The sequence below is a fragment of the Oxyura jamaicensis genome, chromosome 2, assembly GCF_011077185.1.
Source record: "Oxyura jamaicensis isolate SHBP4307 breed ruddy duck chromosome 2, BPBGC_Ojam_1.0, whole genome shotgun sequence".
NCBI lineage: Eukaryota > Metazoa > Chordata > Aves > Anseriformes > Anatidae > Oxyura > Oxyura jamaicensis.
Window position 1 is genome coordinate 59,455,856 of NC_048894.1, and position 26,858 is coordinate 59,482,713.

General features: G+C 35.7%; 1 protein-coding gene across 9 annotated transcripts in view; it reads right to left on the reverse strand.

Annotated features, from left to right (window-relative positions):
- SUGCT (succinyl-CoA:glutarate-CoA transferase) overlaps window positions 1-26,858 on the reverse strand; it is a 325,562-nt gene that overhangs the window by 223,008 nt on the left and 75,696 nt on the right. For 2 of the 9 annotated variants that reach the window (XM_035318765.1, XM_035318766.1), the window contains exon 12: window positions 23,092-23,124. The exons of the other annotated variants lie outside the window; for them this stretch is intronic. In XM_035318765.1, coding sequence (XP_035174656.1) covers window positions 23,092-23,124 — 33 coding nt within the window. The remainder of the gene's footprint in view (window positions 1-23,091; window positions 23,125-26,858) is intronic. 9 annotated transcript variants of the gene reach the window in all.

Sequence of the window (26,858 nt, forward strand, 5' to 3'; positions counted from 1 at the left end):
AGGAAATAAGGAAGGGGGGGGGGAACAATCAAATAAGCTATACAGATACAAAAAAAAAAAAAAAAAAAAAAGATTTGAGAGCAATTATTTCTTAGGCTGCAGCTTTACGCTGTCACCTCTAACTGACTGGAAAGCTGACATCCTGATGTCTCCAGTTGAAAGCCTGTGGTATTCTTACCTCAGTCCACAGAAGACAGTAGGCCCCAGCATTAAAACCACAGACAGTTCAGAAAATTGGCAATTCTTGCTCGGTGGAGACAAGGACTTACGTTGTTTGCGAACTGAACTTCCTCTCACCCCAAAGTGGATGCAACCTATCGAGCTAACGTGAATCACATGGATAACTTCTATAGGCTGGCAGCTTTTGTTTTTGTTTTAATATATTTATGCTTTCAAGCTCTACCTACTTTCTCTTCCACAAACATTTACCATAACTATTCACAAACTGGTTCTAGACTCCTAGAGTTCTATATTTTTTCTATTTGAAATATAAGTGAACTTAAAAAGCTAGTTTCACTTATAAAATGGTATTTAAACAGAAAAACAAAAACATTTGAACAAATGAGAAATTAGGCTGAGGGGAAAAATTCAGCTGCTGTAGCAACATGCTAAGCAGCTGCAATTTTTTTTTTTTTTTTTCCCAACATCACTATCAGGAGCCATGCCAATACAGTTGAGCTTTTTTTTTTTTTTTTTGCATGTGCACTGAGGGGTATGGAAGCTGTCATCTGATACATACATTCAGAAGTAGAACAGTAGAACTGGCAGGAACTTCTAGAACTGAACTTTTTCCTGCAGAAAACACTTATTCATCAGCACCAATACCTGCTATAACACACTGCCAAAGAACTAGACAAGTTTCAAAATGAAAATTGAAATCGGAAAGTCGCAGCCATTTTGAAACATGGGTTACTTTGACTTTTTCAGTTAACTGTTTTTATTTTGAAACTGGCTTCCATTTTAATTTCCTTCATATTTTAGAGCAAAATGAGTTACGTAATGGAAAAATGAAAATCAAAGTGAAACATCTCACTAATTTTAGCTTGTGGAAAACAGCTTTTTTGTTTGAGGGTAGGGGGTCATGGAAGTAAGAAATGGGGCTTATTTCTGCTGAGACAAAAGAAATTCCAAAATTGCAAGATTCTCACCACATAAAAGGATTCATTTTCTGTACAACTGCCCACATGAGGTGATAAACTGCTATAGATAAAACACTGAAACAATCAACCCTGGCACTTAACCAACATAACTCGGCATCGTAGCAAAGCACATTAGAGGAACTAAGGGAGTATCACTGTCCCACAAAGCTGAGCATTGAATACTGAGCAAGCCTGCAGCTTCCAAACAACCTGCATGCTACAGGGATAGCACTGCTTGCAGTTCCCTTCTCCGTGCTCCACCACACGTCCTTACTTGCAGTTTAAAGCTATCAAAAACCAGAGCTCTAGCAGATACAAATTGGAGCATTACATCGTGCAGCCTTTCCACATTGCAGAGTGGAAGCACAGCAGGTCTACAACATCCTCCTCTGCCATATTAATGGTTTTCACACCATTGTATGCTGAGCCAAGATGCACAACTAAATCACAGTGATGTTGGAGCAGGGGTCTGGCTCACACCTTGAGTAACTCCTGATCTTTATTGCACTTTTTTTTCCAAAGGTCTGGAGTCACATTCTTATTTCCCATTTGTTCCCTATAAAGTCTTCGTTCAAAACTGTATTACTGAAGCATTGTCATGGAAACAGCAAAGGCTAATACTTTGCTTTAAAAACAATCTTGAAGAGGTTTAGGCAGTTCTTCGTAGACCAAAGCTGCTATATGTTTTCAGGCACAGCCATAACAGACGTCACCGGTGATTAAAGAGAATTTCTCCAAACGTTTTTTCATACAAGATGTATGGTGACTCTCTTTATACTACAGAAGGGTGGGGAGCCTCTTTTGTCTTCCTGTCTCCTTTTCCCCATTTGTCCAATTATTCCTGCCTACTCTTCTCTCCTAACAACTCCTTTTATGGTGCACATCATTTTGCAGCCTTTGCCACTCAGTATCGATTTTTAAAATGTCACTACAATCAGCCACTGCCACTTGCAGAGCCTTCCATACAGAATAATGCAATCAGAGTTATCACAGAATTTGTTCTGCACTTATTATTCCCTTCTCCTGTTGTTCCATCCAACAACAGAATTAAGGCAAGCAAGACATTTTACTTATATGCAGCTCTGACTGCAGGATCATAGGATGTCAGGTTGGAAAGGACCTCGGACTGTCTCTAGTCATCCTCCTTCTCAAAGCAGGGTTACTGATGAGCTCAGAATTGGTTACCTGAGGTTTTATTGAATCACTTTTTGAAAGCCTTCAAGGATGGATGCTGCACAAACTGTTTGGGAAACATGTTTCACTGACCATCCCCATCGTGAAAGCAAATGCCTTGAATATATTCTTCCTGGAACATACCCTTACACTAAGCAATAATATAATAAGGGTAAGAGATATAAACATATTCTGTAAATATCATACAGTTGATGATATCAAAATAAAGCAGTGCTAACTACTGTAGAAAACCATAAAATAGACTGGTGACACTTTGGACAATTTTAACAGGACTTGTGATAGCGTCATGACTGAGCTTAGACAAGTTCACTTCACTTCTGCCTCTGCTTCCTCATTTAAGAAATAAGTGCAACTTTTACTCCATAGAATCTTCTGATGTCAACTAACAAAAAACATTATAGAGAAAAGGTAAGCTTGATGATGACAATATTGATACATATATTATTACTGTAGCAAAATATTTAAATATGCATGTGTGTAGATCCTAGTATAGCTTTAAGACACAAATCAAATTCCTGCGTATTCTATATTCCCAGGGGGGAAGCAGGGGGGGAAGATCATTAGAGTTCTTTTCTTCATTATTTTTTAGTTTCCAAGGCCACTGAAAATATAGAAACAGAAGTTTGATCCAAATTTCACAGGACTCCTCCACTCTTACAAAGGTATGTGCTGAACAGATCTTTTACACCCACCCCAGGCAAGACTGTTCTTTACAGCTTGCTATTGTGAAATATCAAACTTAGCCTTCAGAAGAAAGAACATAGAGATTTCAAGGGAAGTTTTTATTCTGTAAGGGGTTAAATAGAGGGTAATCTGAAGAAAACATTAGCTGCTTTGCAGCCTGTACAGAAAACGTTTGCTTTCAGGCTAATAAGGTTGCAGTAGGAAGCCAAATGAAGCAGCCAAATTATTAAAAGATGGAACAGTGCAGATGAAACCCTAATTCAACCAGCAATGCAGAATCACAGCGCAAGATATTATAAAGACTGCATTAAGTACTGCTCCATCACTTAAACAGCATTGCTTTATAAGGTTACCACTGAAAGTGAGCTTGTACATTCTGGCTCCAAGATCTAGTCAAGTACATGGTACAGTTTTCTTGCCAGTTTTGCTACACAGAACTTATTATAGAACAAAAATACCCTATCCATAATCAACAAATACTGGACATACTGTACCATACTAATAATGTATGTTCACACCAAATTTTCCTTAAAAGAGTGCACACTGCTTTCAAGCATTTGCCTATAACTTGTAGAGTGATCACACTGTTAACCATTAGTTTACGAACAAAATTGGATGCCACACATCTGCACTTTCTATCAACATTTTCCAGAGGATGGACAAACAATATTTTCTGGCGCCTAACAGGAATGACAGGAAAAACATAGTACAGATAATTTATCCATCTGTATAGACTTTGCTCATATATACATACACAAGTCTTACGAGGAGCAGCTGAGGGAGCTGGGATTGTTCAGCCTGGAGAAGAGGAGGCTCAGGGGCAACCTTATCACACTGTACAGGTACCTTAAAGGAGGCTGTAGCGAGGTGGGGGTTGGTCTATTCTCCCACGTGCCTGGTGACAGGACAAGGGGGAATGGGCTCAAGTTGTGCAAGGGGAGGTTTAGCTTGGATATTAGGAAGAACTTCTTTACGGAAAGGGTTGTTAGGCATTGGAATGGGCTGCCCAGGGACGTGGTTGAGTCACCATCCCTGGAGGTCTTTAAAAGACGTTTAGATGTAGAGTTTAGTGATATGGTTTAGTGGTGGACTTGTTAGCGTTAGGTCAGAGGTTGGACCCGGTGATCTTGGAGGTCTCTTCCAACCTAGATGATTCTGTGATTCTGTGATACATTTATGCATGCAGGCATGCATAATATGCTTATTGACAAAAATTCCTTAGAGGTTATTGCTTCATCACTACGGCGACAGTGATTTCCTCATTGTCCATACTATCTTTTCTCAGTACTGAAGGAAAGGAAGAAAGCACATTCCACTGACTTTCTTTTCTACTCTCCCAAGCCTGTATGCTTCCCAATCTGATGCACTCACACAAAAAGGCAAGTGGTCACAGGAGGGAAGACTGCTGAAAAGGGATTGCAGCACATTTACAGATCTTCCCCCAGCACTGCTCAAGCATAGAGGGTCTGCAATAGCATTGACTCACCTTGGGGTGTGGGACAACAGCATCTTTGAGTGGAAAGCACAGAGTACAAAGTGTGGAGAGGAGATAAGAATTAGTGTCATAGATTTCATGGTAGTGGGTTGAATGAAAGATTTAAAAGCTTGGTATTCATTTCTGAGTGTTTATAACATGACACTATCATTCAGGTAGCAAAGCAAACAACACTAATATATACAGAATGAGATACACCAGATGAACATCTGGACTGAGCCAGTAGATAAAGACAAACTGTCCTTTATGAGACATTCACAATACAAACAGGGAATGGAGCCTGACATTTCCAAAATGAAGGTGGACTTCTAATTAAAATACTTTTTTTGTCATGGCCTTTTAACATCCATGCTGTTTCCAGTGTCAATGGGAGTGGCAGGTACTCAGAGCCTGGGAAATTCAAGCCATTTTCATTGAGGTGTTTAAACATGGCACTCCTATTTGAAAATGCTGACACAAATTTTCATAGGAATTGATCAGTTTGACTAAGTAAATGGATTTTGGACAAGTGAGAACATTTTGATGAATGCTTCCCTAAAAAGAATATGAGGACAAAGAGGCAATTTAAGAGAATTTAGGAGAGAAACTCAGAAAGAAGTAGAAGGGGAGAGGAAGGACACCAAGCACTGGCCAAACCCTAGCTGCTGCTTTTAACATGTGCCTGGAATTGTACATATGTGAGTATAAGAGGGAAATGAGCCAGAACAAATAAAATTGCAAAGCAAATGCTAAACATGTTTTTCTTCCCCACCTCATGGGAGAATAAATATTTTATCCTGCTACAGTTCTATTATTTATCTTCTTCATACCATGTCCAATTGGGAAGTGAAACTGTTAAGACTTAATGTCAAGGTTTAAGGGAACTGTTTCATTTTGAGTTCAAATGCTTCAGTTTGGCAGCAGAACATCTGCTTCAAATGTTTCAAAGGCTCTTGACATTTACTACACTGTGCCCAAAAAATTCAAGTAATTTAGAGTATCACTGTGTACATTGTAAAACTGAGCATTCTTTGCAGCATGTCCTTCCTACACTGAGCATCATCCCAAGGCAGAAAATGGTGTGCCACTCTGTACTAAGAATTATTTCAACAATATAGTAATAACACACATTTTATTAGAGTAATAAAAATACCATTTATTTCTTGATATAAATAAAGATGACAGGTTACACAAAAGAGAAAGAAGTAAAATTAAAAAGAAAAAAAAAGCAGAAAGGTTTACCACAGTCTGCTCTTCTGAATCACCCTACAGCATGTTTCTGTGTGTCCCTATTGGATTGCAGTTCAGAGCTGTAGCTATTTTTCAATGAACATCAATTTAAAATAAATAAATAAATAAATAAATAAAAATAAAAAATAAAGAATTTAGAATTAAAAGAATTAAAACAATAAAAAGAATAAAAAAAATAAAAAGAATAAAAAGAATTTTAAAAAATAATTTTCACACATCTTTTTTTTTCTTTTTTGTTTGCTTGTAAATGACCTTAGAAGTCACACATTTAAAAACTGTATAAATATATTTTAATTGAATCTTTTATTTAGTAAAAAGCAGCCAAAAAGTCTTAGCATGAAAAGAAGGTAATATCTACTTTAAGGCCAAATTTACTAACTATGCTTACACTAAGTAATGAAAAACATAATGGGAAAATTCTTTGTCTTTAAAGGACAACAAATACAAATCATAAGTCAAATGATAACTAAAACCAATCCCTTCATTACTGTGACAGAAGAATCATTTAAAAGAACAAAATACTCAAATTTACATGTTCCACATACATTGGATGGGTCAACGCCCCACATATTATATATTTCATGCTGTTTGCACAGGTTAAGGGTGAACAGTACCTGTGAGCTGCTCAGAGTTTACAAAAATTCCTCATATACGTTCAACAGGGACTATCCACAATAAAGTGCAAGTCCTACTTAATTGCTACTTATCAATCAATCCCATGTGAAAGCTCTCAACCAAACCAATAGCCCATACCAAGCAATATATTTAAAAAAAAAAAAAGGGGGGGAGGTGTTATCGACCGGTTTTAGACATTTCTTCCTTAAAATCACAGTGAGAAGGAAAATACACATACATTAATATGGTCTTTAGACCACAGTGCGTCCTTTGTGGATTGTACAGCAGAAGACAAAGCACTGGAAAAATCTTAAAAAGCATTTCTTTCCTGATTTGATGGCAGCAGGTCAACTTCCTAATGTAGCAAGAAAGATGCACAACCATCAGATAAAAATGATCCCATTGCCTTGACAACTACTACCCATGTTTAACTACAATGGCATTTCTATATGATCACTGGAGTAAGAAAGCTGCTGGAAAAAAATTGCTAATGTCGCATACCTGGCTTACGCTTTAACCTTCGGGAAGAAAAACAAGCCAAAATGGCATATGCATAGAAAGTTGAAATCAGTGCTAAATTTGGACGCATATTATGCAACCAAAAAAATGGGATATTTTTCATATGCTCAGGCAAATGTCATAGTAGGGAAAAGAGATACTGACCAGGACGTGAATGATGCCAAGTCTTTCTTCCACAGAACTCTCCAAAAACAACTTCATAAGAAGGATTCCAGTTTTCAAACACATTTGTTACCAAAAGAGACTAAAGGAAATGAGTTAAAGTCGTTGATCTAAAGGCAGTTCTGTAGTTCACATATCCTGTCAGTGTACTTAGTGTACTTGAAGTATTACAGTGTGACAGATGCATCTTCTGGTATTCATACACAAGGGTGATTCTGATTCTGCTGCCCATACACCAGTTGTGTGAGATGCTTACATGATGCATCCCTGGCGTGGGATGGGGGTCATCAGCTACTGACACTGGAGAGAATGTGCACTACAGAGGCTGGCTGTACTGTTCAATGACTGGGCCCTAGAAAGTACCATGCTGTCCCCCATTTGCAAACACCAAAGACACCTTGCTCTCCACTTCACATAAAATACAATATGAGGTGTACAAGGACAGATTCTAATTCATTATTAGAAAAAGAAAAGAAAAATAAAGGATACTAATGACTATTTACACCTCTACAGCATAGAATGAAACAGAGAAAAGTCATTTGTATTCAGCTTCAGAGACAATGTTGAGCTTTTAATGTAATCTACACAAAAAAAAATTAAAAGCGTAACCTAAAACAACTCTATTTGTCCTGAAAACTTTTCAACTTTAAGCAAAATTCATAGAAACCTTTTCACTCATGACTCAGGTTGCCAATGTGGGTCCATGCCATCTTGCAAATCCCCATATTCTGCATCTAAATAAGATGTGACTTTTATCATAATTTAGCACATGACACAGTGGAAGAAAGAGATGTTGACCAGGTTGTGAATGAAGCTGACTCATTCTTCCAGAGAACTCTTCAAACATCACTTTGCAAGTCTAACTGCTTCAATAACTCCAATATAAGTTATGTTCTCTTTGAAACAAGAACAACATGTTATGTTCTCTTTGAAACTCAGCAACATATCATAGGGTCAGATCAACTTTCTATGAGAGATGAATATATATTTGCTAAGAAGAAAAATACAGAAGGAAAATAAGAGCAGCTTGTCACAAGGATTTCTGGGAACAAAGTTGTGTTATGGTTACCACAACAGAAAAGTGAATCTCCATTCATTTATGTCTAAATTTATTTTGTCTTTTTTCAAGGTAGCTAAAGACTCTACTATAACTGGGAGAAAAAAAATATCCTACAATTAGAGAACAAATTGCAGATTAACTACAGATAATCTGGGCTAGTTTTCAGCACCAATACTTACTGTAGTCCAGCTGCAACTATGCAAACATTCCCTAGTACTACAGCAATACCAACAGTTAGTCTTAAAATCTGAAAATACGTGAGGAAACACTGATATTCTATAGGCTGAAAGCAAAAGCTCTTTGGCTAACAAAGGTTATTTCTTCCTTGATGATTACTAATTAACTTTATAAAGATATTTCTTTTATATTTTTGTTTATTGATATTGGAACATTTTCAGAACAGTTTCTAGAGCTTTGCTTTTTTTTTTTTTTAATTAATTTGGCTGGACACAAGAACAGGTTTATATTTTAAATATTCACATTGTATTTGGAAAAACTTGTGCCTGCTTTGCTTCCAAGAATCCCTTCAAAAACACTTCTTTTCAGCTTTACTGAATTCTGATGCATTTTATTTGTTTTAATAAAATAGCAGTATGAATCTCAGTCCCCCTGCCTGTGGTTAAAAAAGCACAAACGTATTATTATACCTCTTTCTGCTCTGTGCAATACTTAAACCAAGTCTCATTGTCTTCAGTAAGAATTTATATGACTCAAATTAAGCACATTCTTAAGTTGCTCTGAATAAGGATGTTTTCCTACATTATGGTTGTAGTGCTACCTTTCTCAAACACTAATTGCAAGAATGTCTTCGTTTATATCTTGGCACCGTCAGATTTTCTAATGTTTTTATGTACTGAGTGCAGGGAATATACAACTACAGTCCTTGTGTCTTACATGCAAAGTGGCTTAGGAAGATGGTCAAAAGTACTTTTCTTTATCCATACACCTTAATAAACTACACTTTTTTTTTTTTTAATTATTTCAAATTTTCAGGATCACAGTGGCCAAATAGAGGCAATAGAGGTGTTCAAAAAAAACCCAACAGCTCTTGAAAACATATTCTCACCATATTCTCTAACATTCCTAAGTGTTCATACAAGTACACAGACTAATCCCAACAGAAGCAGAAGTACATGTCTGTCAGCATAACTTTTGGTAAACCAAGCAAACATGCACATGGATAACCTTATTGACGTGTTACTGATATTACTGATACGGTATTACAACAGGATGTACAAAGTTTTGTAACAATATGAATGTGGCCATAACCTAATGCACGGAAACCCTCTGGACTGACAACACTAGACGTTCAGAAAACTGAAGAAAACTTTCAGGAGAGTTTGTGCTATGTTGCATCAAGTCAGCCCGGCTTAAGCACAAAACAGTATCTAAACAATCCAGCAGCAAAACACTTTTATTTAGCACTGTTAATAGACCCAAAAATATATTTGAAAATGGATTTTAAATGTTATAAATCATGGATCTATAAATCATAAATGCCAATTCCATACAAATCTTTTTTTTTTGTTAACCATACACATAAACAGATACCATGTCTTACAAAAAACTCTGCTATCACTGCCTTGAAGGATTTCAATAACCTTAACACAAACCTCATTTTTCAGAAGTCTGTAATTCTGCCATAAAAAATACACTTTAGGCTGAAACCCCACATTCAGAAGTTTTAGCCCAAAAGCATTCTTTCAGTTTAATTTGGTTTAAATTAGAGTCTTTTCAAGTTATAAAATTGTCAGACAAAAGCTCTATGGTTTTACTACCTAAAAATACGTATGTTCTTGCTACTCAAAAATAGATTTGAATTCCTTTACTCCATTTAATTTTTAAGTGAGCGGATATTAACTAAATTTAATGCGATATTTTATGTTAATTTACCCCTCAAGCTCCTCAGAAAAAATAAACTACGTTATACAAGTCAATAAAATCTCATCTAAAAATTTACACATTAAAAAATTAACTGTTGAACATATATACTTGCTACTCTTCTGCAAAGATGTCTAATATTGTTCAGTATGCAGAAATACATTATTCCAGTAATGTCTGTGTTTTTTTCTAGCTACACACTTTTATTTTCTCCACCTCAGCAGACTCCCCCCATTTTCTGGCCCAAATTCAATGGACAGTTGTGTGTGTTTGTTCCATGTACTCCTTACCCATATGGTATACTATCAATCAATGAGTCCACTGTGGAAATTCATGCTGTCTGAAATCATTGTTATCTCTGTCTAAAGATCTAATGAGTTGTTTATGATTTGGAGCCACATCTCCACATAGACAGACTATTTTCTACAGCTTACATATAATATATAATCCAAAAATCACACCTGAAGTTATAAAAGTCATTATTCCGTACTTTAACTCCAAGTAACCTAGGATTACAGAATGCAGTACTCTTATTAGTATGTGCTAGAATGCTTTAAAATACTACCCAAAGAGCCACCTCCTTTTATCAGTTAAATCAGTATGTACTCTACATCACAAAGAAACAACACTTTCCTTCAAAAAATGTCTCACAGTTGGGGATCAATCAATACTGATTAACTGCAAATGCTCTTTTTATTTATATACATACACACACACACGTATGCATATATATATATATATATACACACAATAAAACTTGAATAAGTACCTGTTTTCAAAGGGATCTGGCTAATATACTATCTTTTTATTCCTGACATTAAAATAAAAGCTTCCGAGTATGTGTGGTACTTTTGCAGTCCATGAAGAATTTCATCTCTTTTTCTGCTAGGATAAACATTATAATTCAAAATCAATTAAATTACTACCTAGAAGAAAAATTTAATTTAAAAAAAAAAAAAATCACAAAGGAAAATCATAAATGATTCAAGAGACCCTTCATGTATTAAAAGATCTCTTATTCTTTATACCAAGGATTTGGTCCTACGATATATCTTGTCATTCCGATTTGCCTATTTTTTCTTTATCATGCTTATTTTCTCTTCCTTGCATTCCCTGTGTATCCAAAAACAACGATATGTTTTACAAAATACTCATAATCAAAGAAATTATTTATTCCCCCACATCTTCCAGAAGAGAATTCTGACTACCTTTAAGTCTTTCTCCAGTGAGTAAGAACACCTTAGACCTTATTTTTATATGTGTGTATATAAATATATATAATTATATATATGTGTAATTTTGTGTGTGTTTCACTATCTCCTTCCATTTAGGCTTGCCCCAGTTCAGCTCTGCATTAGAGTATGAGGAAGAACCCCATTTCCATCAACTTTTGCATTACTGTAACTTGAGAAGAAATGAGCCTGACTTAGTGCTGTTGCTTGGTACCATACAAAGCAACTTTCCAGTAGCTTTTCCTCTACATGGAATTCGGGTTTACATCACTACAGTCAACAATATGGATTTACCAGTATCCTTAAAAAGAAAACTTGCAAGCCTGTTTTCAAAGTTCGTTCCTTTAACAAAGCAGTGTCAGTCTTGCAAGTTATCCCTCAGTATCTTAACTGAGCAGTATAACACCTTATAATACCAAGTTTAATTCTACTAAATTTTCCTCAAGAGAACTTCAAGCAGAGAGATGGCAACTGTTCATCTGAAATGGACCAGGTAGAAAAAAAGAAAAATTAAATATATCAAACATATCAAACTCTCACTAACCATCTCTTAAACATGTCATAGTATGTCAATGGATATTAAAATAATTTCAATCAACCAGTCACTTCAGTTTCTCCTACTTATGAAGCATAGAGGCTTCTGAGAAACTATTTCTGCTACATCTCAATAAATGTTGTAACAAATAATACCTCATTTAGATTGTCTTTGTTCCTTTTTATTTTCACAAAAAAAAAAAAAAAACACATTTGCCTGATTATACATCCATTCTACACCCCCATAGCTTTCTGTCCTGTTATTCTTTGGCAGTGCAAAAGGCAGTAGGATCTCAAATGAAAGAACCAATGTAGTAAGAGTTATCTTACATACTTCATCTAGATCAAATATGTAAACCTCATCCCTTTTCTATTCATTTGTTCCTTCCTGTACACCTGGGTCACATTCCCTTCATTAACTGAGGAAACTTAACTATATATTCCCATTATCCAATCAACAGAAATGAAAGTGCCAAATTTTTCAGTTTGATGACCTCACCAGAGGTCAGCTGACAAACTGGATATACTCACTTCCACTTACAGATATGCCTTGCTTTCCAGTTTTAACAGCTGCATTTTTAGCATAACAAAAAATCCCTTTCACATTGCCAATCTTCATTATTGGTTCCTAGGCCTGCTTTATGTAGCTTTTAATTGATGCTACCATTACAAGTTCCAAGGTTCTCAGAAGCATTGGCCTGAATCCCAAGTCATCTGTTTTCCCGCTGTTTTGTTGTTGTTTTTTGTTTGTTGTTGTTGCTAAAATATAAATAGACAAAATTTTACAAGATGACATAGAAACCTGACAAACCACAGCAATAACAATTACCCATTTTAAAACTTATCCACAATCAAAGAAATTACACAGTTAGTCAAGTGCCTTAAAATGTATTTTTGTCTGAAGAGGGAAGGAAAAGGAACTATTATAAGTTTAGATACTGGAATCCCATAGCAAAAAAAAAAAAAAAAAGCTTCCAAGTACTAGCCTGCCATGCACCTCCTTGAGTCAACAATTATAATTTAAATTATTACTTCTGGTACACTCAGTAACACCAGACACTTGATTGTAATTTTAATATTAAACAGAAAATAAGTCAAATTTGAATTTAAAAAATGGCTTATCTGCTCAAAGCTACAAAAATACCTCTATTTTTTACTAGCCATAGGAGTACTTACTTCTTTGTAGGACAAAAGGTGCTTCTGCTTGAACAGTGTAGTATCAATGACTATATCAGTTTTAGGTTTATTCTTTTATTTTGATATAATCTAACTTGACAAAATTTAATCTAACTGAGCTAATACATGCTCTTTGTGTACATCAGATCAAAAGCCTAGGTTTCCAAGCTACATAAGTGGTCCCACCACAAACCTTTGCCTAAAATTGTGTTCTACTTTTACATCCTAAGTAATCTCAGCTGGCAAATCTTAGCTACTGCCTGCTACATGTCCCTGTGTTATTTCAGGTCAACACTTACTCTTCAGAATATTACCACACTGCATCTCCAAAACAAATCTGAATCACTCTGACTTAAGCCTTAATGTAAAATGCTCGAAGGAGAGCCTAACGTGGCAGGATTATCTAATGAAATACATCCTTAAAACACAAACATACAAAGCTAAGAAAACTCTTTACACTATAGATGTAAGATTTGTATGTTCCTTGATGCAAACTGGTCATGGTATGTACCACGCCTATAAATCAAATTAGCAAATTTAACAAACAACAGTTGGCAGGAAATGTACAGTACTCCTGCCTCTGGGCTGTCCTGCAACATAAAGCAATGATTTATTAAATACATTTAACCTATATGAGAGCAGTTGTAACATATCTCCACAGGTTTCACCCACCTTTGTAAGACCTTGTTTACTCTGAGTATAGAAAATAGGTACTATCCGTACAAGATGAGTACAAGACTATACATTTACTAAGCCTTGGTATTTTATTAAGTGACAAAGTAGAAGAGAAAATACAGCAACTGAAAACTATTATTTAAAAAACACAGCAATTGAAGAAAATCTACAGTGCAGGTTACACTTATGACACACTATTCTATTAAAATAGCCACTGTTATCTTGATGCACCAAGTTACTTAAGCATATGTCTAACTTTAAAAATGTGAATAATCCCCTGAAGTCAAATGACTACTCACTCAATTAAAGCTAGACATATGCTTAAGTACCTTAATGAATTGAAGCCTGTAATTGCCTGCAGTTGTTGTTTCTGCCAATTTTGCTCTAAGTAAAAAAAAAAAAAAAAAAAAAAAAAAAAAAAAAGTTTTTTTTGCCAGTGAAAATGTGATACCATAATGCTTTTATCACTGCAGAAAGGAAATTTATTTCACCTATTCATTTTTGTTGTTTTTTTTTGTTTGTTTGTTTTTCCACCCATAGTTCTAGACAAAGAGTTTACCAATATAGATACAGGGAAGAAAATTACATTTTAAATGTAAAATAAATGTGAGGGTTTGGTTATTTTTCTCTTCCACTTGCCAATGGAAAATCTTTTGTAAGATTTGAAAAAGGCATACATATAAGACCTACTACTTCAAGTAGCTGATACTAAATTTATTGGGTAGAGTCATAAATTCAAAGAGTATGATGGTGGAGTGAATGAATACAAAAAGAAGTTTCACTTCAGAAGAGTCTTCCATGATAGGAAGCTCTGCAGCACTTGCAAGAATTAGGCTTACTGCAGCACAGGAAGATTTAGGTCAAATCTTGAGAGGTAGATTGAAGCATTACTTCTCACAGGCTTCAGCTTTCCCTTGTCTAGAAGGAACTACACAAGACAAAATAGGTATAGCCCAAATTTGCCCACAAGGCTTAAAACATGTAAAATATACCCAGAAGGTAACTAATTCTACTTTTGGAATTATATCCAAGGGTTCTGAATAAAAAATCATGTTTGTGTATTAATTTACAAAAATGAATTGCTACAACTTCTCTCAAATCTGTATGTACCTCATGAATTCATGATCTGTATTCAAGCACCACTCCTGAATCACATGGGACAAAGGGGAATATGCAAGGGGAGTTTCAGGGTAATATAACATGAATACAGCAGGAAAAAAAAAAAAAAAAACAGTGAAGGGAGACTGTTCCATAGTAGCTTAACCTACTTACCCCCACAAGACTACCTAGCAGAGGTAAATATGTTATTAATCTAAAACAAGTATGACTTCACCAGGCATAAATTTCAAACTGTATTCCATGCTCCTGAGAATAACCTTCCTCTACAAGTCTTACTACATGTAGCTATGTAACACTCATGAGGTAGTTCTCAATGCAACATACAGGCACTTAATAACTAACATTTGGGGTTAACATGTTTAAAGTACCTTTTAAAATGATTCCTAAATAAATCTGTTCCAACTTGATTGAAATCTACAAAGAAATACCTATCATTTCATTGTTACTATATTAACTCACAGTTCTCCCTTGAGAAAAGAGGAAACTAACCTGATCTTCCACTTTAAACTATGTCCTCTGAACAACTTTAGTGTTAAAATTTCTCCTGAGACAATCATTGCTTGCAATTTTCCCCTGAAGCTACAACCATTTGTGGCCACAGTTTGTCAGACTGATGCACTGAACTTTAAACTTTTAAGAAAATGCCACAAACAAATCCAAAGAAAGTAAGTATGCACCTGCTCCCATAATTAATGTATTCAGCAAGGTCGTAGTGTTCTCTTGTTAACTAATAGTCTGAATCACATCCTGGTTTAAAAAATAAAAAATTAAAAAATTAAAAAAATCCACAATTAGTTCTTTAAAAATCCCTAGGTTTTTATTTCAAAAGTTTTATAACTAAATGGGGATCAACTCCTACATAACTCTACAGATTGTTTCCACCCACACAAAAACAAATCCCATCCTACTTACTATACACTTTATACGTAAAATGTGTAACACTATTTTCCAACTGAAAACAAAATCAACAATGAGAAGAAGCGTAGAGTTCATGCTAACTCTAGAGAAAAAGAAGTCCAATATATCTTGTTCAAACAGTAAGTGAAATCAGAAAAGCTCAAAAGAAACAGGAGGGGAAGTCCAACCTTTAATTGAACTATTACAAATGGCAAAAGTAAATTTAGGGCCTTAAGGGGGCGAGAGAAGAGGGTTGAAATCCTGTTGCATTTTTTCAAAAGCTTTACACAATTCATTCATTTCCAGATGACAAAGAGCAACTTTACAGATGAAATAAGAACACCTGAAGAGCAATACAATGACATCCTCACTACAAATTTGTCATCTTTTCATCTTTTCATGCTCCCATTACTGAACTTCAGAGAAACAGTAACACATAAAGGAAAATAAAAAAAAAAAAAATCAAGCATTTAAGAAAATCCTCATACTAGTTTGTCCAAAAACAGAAAGAAATTCACCTTATTTGGAACATTTTTTCCTTTATTCTAAAATATTTTCATTAACATGTTGAATTCCTGAACCTCCACTATTTTTCCACACCCCCACACACAATCAGAGCCCCAAGCAAATAATTACTTTTCCTGTTTACGTAAAATAATTATGCAGGATTTCCTGAGAACATGATTTTCAAATTAGGGACAAACCAAACTGAAGAGTCTCTGTTTCCTTTACCACAGGAAATGTAGTGGATTTGGTTTTAAACTCAATTTATATATCAATTAAAAAGCTGGAAGTTCTTATCTGTGACTGAGTTGTGGTAACTTTTGAAGGTTGGGGAAAACAATGCTCTAGCAAGTATTTAGCTGTTGAAAATATCTTTTAGAAATGTTAAATTTAATAGCTCTCTAGTGCATGTCTGGGATTTCTTTGTAATCTTCTTGAGCAATGTGTAATATTTTGGCAAAGTCCCAAACCCGCTCAGTTAGTAGTAGTAGAGAAAAGGAAAGGCTATAAAGTAAATTTGTTGTCTCTTTTTTTTTATTAGTTTTAGAAACTTTAAACATTAAAGAAATCTTGCTTTACATTAACTTCACCCTGTTGCTGCATTCCAGAAATTTAGTGCAGATTTGCATGTGCTCCATATGTATCTTTCCATATCTGCCCTACCTGGCTTAAACAAGCATCGTGCATGTGCTGACCAGCTGTGAAGAATGACAGAGGGGGAAGGGTTGAGGGGAAACAACAGAGCTTTGGACTTGGAAAGCAGAGTACTGAATTTCCTGGCTTACCCTGTGGCCCACTTAATGTCTTCAGTCAGGTGACCAAAAGAGGCAAGTAAATTACACAGGAGCAGGCACTGGATGTCAAGCAATACATTACAGCCATGCAATACTCTAATTTCCTTTTCTGGTCATAATAGTCTCAATGTAGGTGAGCTAGCTAGACAAATTTTTCTGTTTGCTTCTCCACACGCTGCATTTCCATGACAGTGGAGTATGATGCTGCAAGCTCATATATTCCTTCTCATTGGAGAAAGTAGGTATTCTTAATTTTATTGACAAAGTAATCTAAAAGGGCAATGCTGGCTTTAGAATAAGGTTTCCTTTACTACTTAAATGTGTTGTAAATGTGATACAGCTTAATGTAGTCTGATGAGTATTGAAAAAAAGTTATGTATAATTTAATCAGCAGCAATAAAGATTGATTTCTTCTAAGGACTATTTTGTACATGCCAAAAAAAGGCTTTTACGATGGATCTGTTACTTTTTAATTTGAATTAGGCTATGCATTATGAGTGAATATCAAATATTGGCCTCATGGGTGTTACAAGATAAAAGGAACATGTAGAGTTTGCATGTACTCTTAATTATTGGTACATGCATCAGGAAAAACACAGAACTAGAATGACGAAAAAACAATTCTTAACTTCTAGTACTCAAATTATCACTTCTGGCAATCCTTTTTTCTTTAATATGTTTTTCCAATTTTATTTTTTATTGGTGGTTCATATTCATAATGGATGCACACAGAACCACACTGAAAAGGAATTGCTTCAGTACAAATTGCTGTTGAGCAGGAAAGCCAGGTCCAAATGGTAGGCAGACTTTCTTGCCTACTACTCTTTTTCTGGTTACTTGTCAGAAGGGCACAGTTCTTACCTGGTGTTTTAAAAGTATGTCACATTCATTGGCAGCATTATAATTTCAGATTTGATGCTTCCCAGCTATAGCAGATTTTTAATGCATCAGCTCAAAAAAGCAGCTGTATGCAATATGGGTTCATCTATTCTCCTAGTCTTTCCTACTTCAAATATTCTTAAAAAAAAAAAAAAAAAATTGTGCTAATCCCTCAACAGTAAAAAGCAGTACCACATTAATTCACATGTGGCAAACACAGCATCTTCCCTGCCTGAACTGGAACTGCCATCATACCATTACTCAATCACCAACTGCTGCCAGTTCCACTGCAGCCACTTTCATAATGGTTCCGGAGACACTCAGTCTGCGGTATTTCTAATTCTCATTACAACTATTTTACATATATTCTTTAAGACATTCTTGGAGTATGGCATCAGAGCGACAATTACAATGGATTTTAAATATAGTAGATATGACATTTGTCTCTAAGGGCTCTTTGGACATGCTAAAGCCTGTTTATCCACCAGGAAGCATGAGTGCTGAGCTCAGAAGCAGGGTTATCAGAAATGTTTTTGGGGTAGGGATGTCAAGGGAAACATCTCTTGCTGGAATTACAGCAGATGGTACAGTGAATGTTCATAGTATGCCAAGCCACATACTAAATATGACTCAGATCTACCAAAAAATCATAAGGTTGGCTTAAAAACCGTGAGATGTTCTAAAACAAAAACCATCAGTATTTTTCTCTTTCTGGGTTTTTGGAGCTTCAGTGAGAAGCTGCCTTCCCTTCCTGATGAGTCGATACATTACCGATGAGTCTGGTGAGTCTGATATAAATTACTGAAAAATACTATTTACATCCGGACAGTAATGTCTCACTAAATCAAGAACAGCATCTTGATTCCCTCAAGGAGCTGAAATCAAAGATTCAAAATCCAAACAACTGAGTAGGTTTTTATTAAAATGTTGGGCAGAAAAACACAAACCCCAGCCTGCTGACAAATCAACTTGGGTGATTGTGAAGGAGTCATCAGTTTTCCTTTTTTTTCCACCAAAATAATTATTTTTGGACCTCATATGGAAAAAAAAAAAAAAAAAAAAAAAAAAAAAGCAGAAGACCAGCTGAACAGACACAATATATATGAATTTTTGATAAACCTCATTATTATTATTCTGCCGCTCTCATGATTTTCAGGATGTGGTACACTAATTTAATGCTAAGCAACAAGATGATCTGTACATCTGTTAATACTTAGATACTGGAACCTCATTTCCATAATGTTACATATCATAGAAGACATGCTGTATATGCAGTGTCTGCTTTATAAAAGTATTCATATTATTGAATATTATTTTTCATAAATCTTGGGATTTGCACTTTTTTTAGATGGCAGTGTTTTAACTTGTCTTTCCAGGTGAAATTCATGAATCCTAGCACAGAAGTTTATCAACAGGTCTCACGTGTCCTTAAAGTAATATATAACTTCTACTTTAAAGGGTTAAGTTGGACTTGAGTGATGAATTAAGCCTCGTGAAGATGCTAAGCTCAGCAATCAGTATCAACTGAAAGTAACTCACAACTCTCTTGATTCCTGTGAACATTCAAAACCTCCAAGCTGAGATGCTCTTCACTAACCTGTGTTTATAATAAGTACTATGTTACTATCACTGCTCATTATTTTGCATTAAAATAATGCCTACTGACTTTATATGCACTGTACAAACACATACTCAGTGAATTCATTAGCAAAGGCAGAGAAGCACAGTATCATGGCAATATACTTGGGGTAGAGTATGAAAAAACTGCTTTTGAAGATACTTCTGCCCTCTAAGCCAATGTTTTCAAATGTCAAGGCTTGTTGAGATTTCTTTTAGAATTATTGCAGAAGAGTCTGAGGAAACTGCACACTAGCAATTTCTTTTGTGAGCATGTGGACCTTGGGGACCAGAAGTGAGAAACCAGAGCTAAGAAGTTGCAAACACCAGGTGGATTAAAGTACATATCAACCAAATATATATATATCAAGAAAATTACACACAAGCACTTACATACTGGAAGAAACACACACACATACCCTAAAACAACCAGAGGATGAGTAGAAGCCACTATGGACTTGTAAAGTACAAAGACATTGCTGAATATGTAAAGACATCTAGGTCTAACTACAGTGCTGGACAATATCAATTTAAGTTAGGCCATACAAGAAACAGGTTTATCAGCTGGTTGAATATCATCAAAGGGACTTACAAATGATACGCCAATATGTAAGAATACCGTCAACTGCTTAAGGGTCATTTCAATATTCTCTTTAATAGCCCAGATACTGAGAGAAGAAAGTAGATTTATCAGATTTGAAGATGACACAAAACTAAAAGGAACTGCAAGTACTGGACAGGATATAACAGAAAAGAACTGGGAAATGAAGACTGAAAACAAGATGACAAAATTCAACAAGGGAAAACAACTGGGAAGTTCTAGAATTAGACATGAAAGATTCACTCCACCAATGCAGGAGAAAAGGATCAAGAAGTCACATTTCAGAAACTGCAAATGAATTAACAAGTCTCCTTTGCAACAGCAAGATAACATTATATTGGCATTTCAGAACATCAACAGAACCCACAAGATTCATGAAATAATCTGTTGTACTTCAAGATGATAGAGCTGGAGTTGGAATAATGTGCTACATTTGGTTCTGGTTGCCACAAAAGTGATGTGTTCCAAAAGGAAAGCACAGAGAAAAGCCGTAAGTTCTGGAAAGCGTGATCTCAGGGGAAAGACTTGGAAAGTTTAGAAAAGCTAGACATAATGACATGAAAGACTACTGAAAAGAGGAAGGAATCTGGCTTCTGCATTAGAAACCTTATCTTAATGTCTGATCTGCCTCTTCCTTGCTGTGATTTTCTTGCCTGGTACGCCATGGAGATAATAAACAGTGAAACACTAAAATTAAGTCCCTGGGAGGTTATGGGTGTCCCAGAATAAGTCAGGCAAATATCTGTGGAGAGCAACATTGCTCAAGATGATCTTACATGGAGAAGGCATAGCACCATCCAAGACTGTTTTTCTAGGATTTTTCCCTACTTGCAGCATTGAAGCTAGATCACATACTTTACATGACACTGCTCAATGATGTGCAGTCAGACCCTGAAAGAGAGTAATAATCTCTTTTGAGGAGCTTACTATTTAACTAGAGACCAAACAGAAGAAAAGTGGAAGGAGGAGATCAACTCTTTTACAGATGGAGGAGAAGCACACAAAAGTGACCTACTCAAGTCACAACAGTGAGGATCAAATCTCAACACAGACAGAACTGTGATAGGGATCACAGCAGCAGAGATTCAGGGAGTAACACCACACAGTTACTTGCTGCAGCCTGGAATTAGTGATTTCAATAAACTGCTGTACCTTGTATTAAAAATGGATTTGAAGCACTCACCCAAACAACAGTACCCCATTACATGAGGTTGTAACAAGGCACTCAAAGCAGAACACAGCTATTTTGCAAGCCACTGAATTTGAGCCCAATCTCTTGACCACGAAATCATCTATATTTTTGTTTTAAATCTCAAAAAGCTTATACGATGAATGTTTGAAGAAGGTCACACAAGATGTACAAGAAACCCCTATAAAAAACAGTGATATTCTCAGTTGCTTTCAGCACCTGGTACTTGAGGAAAGAAACTATTTAACTGTTTTCCCCTCCTCATTATTACTTAAAACTGATAAATTACAGGAAATAAAATTACTGAAGAATCTCTGAGGGGTTTGAAAAGGTAACAGTGAAAAGATAACGTAATTATGCACAAGTGCTAAGAGGTGTTACTAATAACACTCTCTTAAATGAAGTACCTGATCAGATTCTTAATACATAGAACTCTTCCTGCCCAGGGGCCTCCTCATCTTTTGTGGATTAAACTAAACTTCAGTAAGCACTATATGTATTAAACACATCTCAGATTCTTTCATGATTCTGATCGTATGACAGTATTTTTACTTCTCATTCAACCTTCAACTTCAACAAACTGGTAAATATAAACCTGGTATGTGAAAATGGATAAACTAAGACAAATCAAAAAATATCTAGAATTAACCTCAATACATTCACTCTTATATGTATAACTCTTGAGCCAAATAAAATGCTGTAAGCATCTATGCAAGGAGGACGAAATTATTATTTGTGGCTTTGTTGAAGCACTAAAATAAGAATTGGGGTCCATTGTTCTACACCTCATTCTAAGTTAAAATGCACTCTCTGCCCCATTGAACTAAGTTAATTGCTAGTATGTACTACAAAAGGCTTTGTTGCATTGTTACAACTATTATTCATGGTCAAAAGTCTCTCGCCATTATCTCAACCCCACATTCCAAGTATAAACTTGACAAGGTCAAAAAATTGTTTCTGTTTAGAACAGACATTATCATAAAGACTGACATTGATATTTATAATGTTTTATATTCTTTGTCTTTATGTTAGGTTTTAAATAAATTATGTAGACTCATCTAATGCTTCTCTACTTGAAATCATATCAACTTGCTATTTATTTATATGATGGCCATTCGATGTGACAATGGATTGCTCTGATACAGAATCACAACTAATATTAACTTTTTGCTTACCCATTGGAGAACAAATTAAAAATTAACCCTGTGTCTGTTTATTATTATTATTATTATTACCTAGCAAAGAATAGCCTTTCTACTAAGATAACTTCTACTTTTTACCCTGGTAGCCATCTAAAACATAAAATAATACAAGTTGGGTCTTCTGTATCCTTGCTGGACAACTTTATTTAGAATCTCAGAGCTCATTTATCCAGGAAAGAAAAGATGACTACTGATGTTAAACCAATGGGTATTTTGAAAAGATCATTAAAACCACACGTGGACATACTCTTTCAAATTCAAGTGCCCTAAACTTGATGTAGATTACAAAACAAGACAACAGTCAGACAACAGTCAGATAACAGTTTTGTCTGCTGCTTTACTCAGATTCAGAGATCACTCTAGTATTGAGTGACCTTACCTCTGCAGGTTTCACCAAATTGGAAATGATCAATAAAACTATTCTGTAAATTATCCACCAAAAAGAAAGCAAAAATAATGGAACACAAAGGAACCCCAAGAGTCTTTTAATGATAAATCAACTGAAGTTGCAGCTGGTAAATAATTAGCCAAGTTTCGGCACAGAGCTATGTGCTGTTCTCCTATCCTGCAGTTGAAAACCCAACAATGATGAGATACAGCAATATGTTGTTGTTAAATAAGAAAGCAAACTATTCCCAGGTGCCTTTCTCAAGTGAAAGCTCTTTGTGTTACTCAGAAACACGAAGAACTCACCTGAAGCACTCTGTCAAGATCTGGACAGCACAGTTGAAGAGGTGAACAAAGTAGAAAAAAAGTAGAAAAAATGCCAGAGAGAAAAACAAAAATTACAAGAGGTGGAAAAAATACAGGGGGAGGAGGGAGAACATGAATACAGATTAGGGAAAATGTGAAAAGCTGGCCTCACACAAACCAGCAAACAGTACCCTATAGAGGAGCACAAATTACCTATATAGAAATACTTGCTATAGACAACAAGGCAATCAAATTCTGCAGTACACCACTAACAACAGGGTAAAAATACTTTTCCTAGTCTAGGACATCTTCTATGCTGAAAATGAAATTATTTCTTTTCTTCCCCATAGTGGGCACAGAAGACCCACTTATGGGCTTAACAAGACCATAAAACATATTCCAGAACTTCCAATGTAGAGAAATTGGGACAGACATCTATTGAAAGTAACTTAGAGCTAACAGAACAAAGATGGAGGTGACAGCTAGATAACCAGTTGAAATCTCCTTGGGGCCACAGGTATAGGATTGCCTTCTCTAGATTAATTTACATGACCAGGGTAAACTTCAGTCAGCAAATACTCTGTTTTTAAGTCATTGTCAGGAAGTACAGTTTTGTTGAAGCAGATAACTCCTTTTTCTTTTAAGAAAAAAAAAAAAGAAAAAAAAAAGCATTTCTCACCATCACCCTTACCACTCTCAATATAAGTGAATTAAAGTCCTGTAGCTAAAATCCCGCTTCTCTTAAAAAGCAAATGTATCAAAACTATTATAATATTAATAAGGGTTTAATAATAGACAAAGCCTCAGGTTACATTTTCTCACTTCTTAGCATCAAGGTTTATTAGTGAGGGTATTGATTAAAAATAATACCTGTTTTAGCATCATACAGCATTACATTTGAATGTAGCATAGGGCACAAGAAACAACATTAAAAAGCACTGTAATTTAAAGCTCATTTTCATAAGTAGATTTAGCACTTAATACTTCAGTGCTTTGTTGCAATACAGCAGGACTTAGACTTCTCACGTGTATATACTGCTTTGGAAAACAGAACAGAAGCTACAAAGTCATTCGGCTCTTTCAAAAAAATGCCGCCCTCCCAATTAAATTCCCAGAAGCTGCCTGCACACTGGAGGATCACAGATACTACTGCACTGGAGCTAAGCTTGTCATAGTAGTACTGCAATATTTTTAGAGGAAAAAAACAGCACACCAAATTTATTAGTATACATCAGTCCTAGGGAATTAACTTTATGACCAAATTTGAATGACTTGTCAAGCTCATTGTGAAAAGAAAGGGCCATCCTACAAAGTAGCAATAAAGTTCTACACTAAATCTTTACTCAGTAGTACTTAGTACCAAAACTATCTAGACATGTCAAACAAGCTTCTCAAACACCAGTGACTTACAGACTGCCCCACTCTGTGAACATACTCACAGGATATCTATCTTAAGATCTCCCATCAAAAAACATGAGAATAAATATGATTTATATAGCAACTCCACCAGTTAAACCAGTTCTGGATGGTTGTGTTTCAGTTTCACGGTGACAAAACACAGACCTCTTACAGATGCATTAAATGTGAGCAGAAATGTAATTCTCATGATGAGAGAAGGAAGAATGTAGCAATGAGATGTGGGGAACAGGAATGTTTCTAAGGAAGTTGATGTTGTGTGAGCATAAGCATTTTACATTCTTGAGGACAATATGCAAAAGAGTAAAACAGTTCCTAACACAGTTATGTTTCTGATGGCAGATGGTTCTCTTGGCTAAACAGTGGTAAAGGTTCTTAATCAGGTCTAGCAGTACGGCAAACCTTCACATTGCTGAAGGAGAAGCATCACTCCATTAAAAGCAAGTTCATAAGCAAGTGTTAATCCCCATGCAATGTAGCATTTATCATTTTTCATGCAAGTGCTTATTCCAAGAGGATTATCACTTCCCCATCCTGCCCTCTGGCTGACTACACAGGGCAGAGAAATTCTTTATTCCATACAGGAAGGGAGAGGGAGGTTGGAAGAAGCTATGATGTCAGGCTTCCAGTTTTGCTGTAGCTACCCCAATGTGAAAGTGGGAAGGAGAGCAGGCCAATCTTGCAGCAGTAGCTCTTCAATGAGAATATAAATAATAGATTCCCAAAAGCTGTCTAGCAATTAGTGACACATGCCATACTAGAAAGATGGAGAGGAGGGGGCTCAAGCACAACTTGCTAATGAATTCACACCTGTATAGATCCCACCAGCCTGCCTGCAGGACTGATCAGATGCACGTCTGATTTGTCCACTCACACAGTATTTCACGTAAGCTTGCTTGAAGTGGTTCTATTTTAAATGTCTTAGATATTAATAAAGTGACACTAATCAAGAACTGTAGCTACAGTTTTACAGCTAAGATCCCTAAGTATATAAATCCATTTGTGCAAGTTTGTGAAATTCCAGATGTTTTTCCTAATTAGATATGCATAATTCTAATGAACTGCCCTTCGAGGTGTAACACGCTTCGAAAAGAATAAATTTCAAGTGGAATTATATTAGTTACAAGGTAATTTTTGTTTCCTTAGGGACATAACATCCTTACTTCTATGATCATATGGCTCCTTGCAGAACAGTTACAGACTATATACAGCTCATCTGGGTGCTCTTATATAAGAGATTAATTCATGCAACAATGCAATGGTATGTAAAAACACATAAAGTCCTAGACTAATAGGTATGTCAAACCCATCACAGAGACAAGCAGATGATCTGTACCATGCCACACTTACACATAAAATCAGTAGTACTGCCTATACAGAAGCAGCTAATAATGCTGATAATTTGCATCTACCATCCTAAATAGATCCTAGAAATAGATGCTGCAACAAAAACTAGATTACATGAATGACATCTAGTGGACATACCCTTTCATAACAATCAATATATTCCAACCAAAACTGTCAACGTTTCACATAATAAAAGCACACACCTGAGCATCAATTAAATAATGGTAAGAATGTTCCTGATTTTTTTTATTTGTTCATTATTCTGTCTTTGTAAAGTTAATATCATCATGTAGACATGCCTTATTCTCTTCTGTGTCTTAAGATTAAATATTATTCACAATAAATTACCAGCTCCTTGAACTCATATGGAAATATAATCTCAGAAAGTTTACTCAAGTCCTCACTTCTGTCACATAAAGTAACTCCTTCATGCTTCATTCACCAATACTGGTCAGAAAGAGTTAATTTGTCCTGCTTGTACAATACCTTGTACAACATATGACACGTTTTTTGGTTGTTGTTTGTTGTTTTTAAGATCTTCTATCTATGATAGCAACACAAATAGCCATTTATGTATTCAGGATGATTATGTCAGGAGTCACTGGCTGATGACGCTGCACATGGGGTTCTGAGATCTCTTTCAGACTGTTTAAATATGTTTGTACAAACGGTTGCAATGCATTGTTATACAATGATTGGGAAAAGTACTTTCAGGAGAACAAAAGTGAAGTTTATTCTTCTGCTCTGGATCTAACAAGCAGATTAAAGGAAAACAGTGATCCAGTTGCAACTGATCTCCTCTACAAGCCCACTGATCATACTTTTATCCCTTTCCAGACAGCAATAATGTGAAAAGAGATCTTCTGATCAGGTCTCTGCTATGCTTCCCTTTCTAAAGATTACAATTTGACATGGATATACCTACCTGCAATGTTTAGTAATCCTGCAATATGTAGGCTAACCATGCTGCTGTAATACAAACTAGATCCCTCACACATCAATGG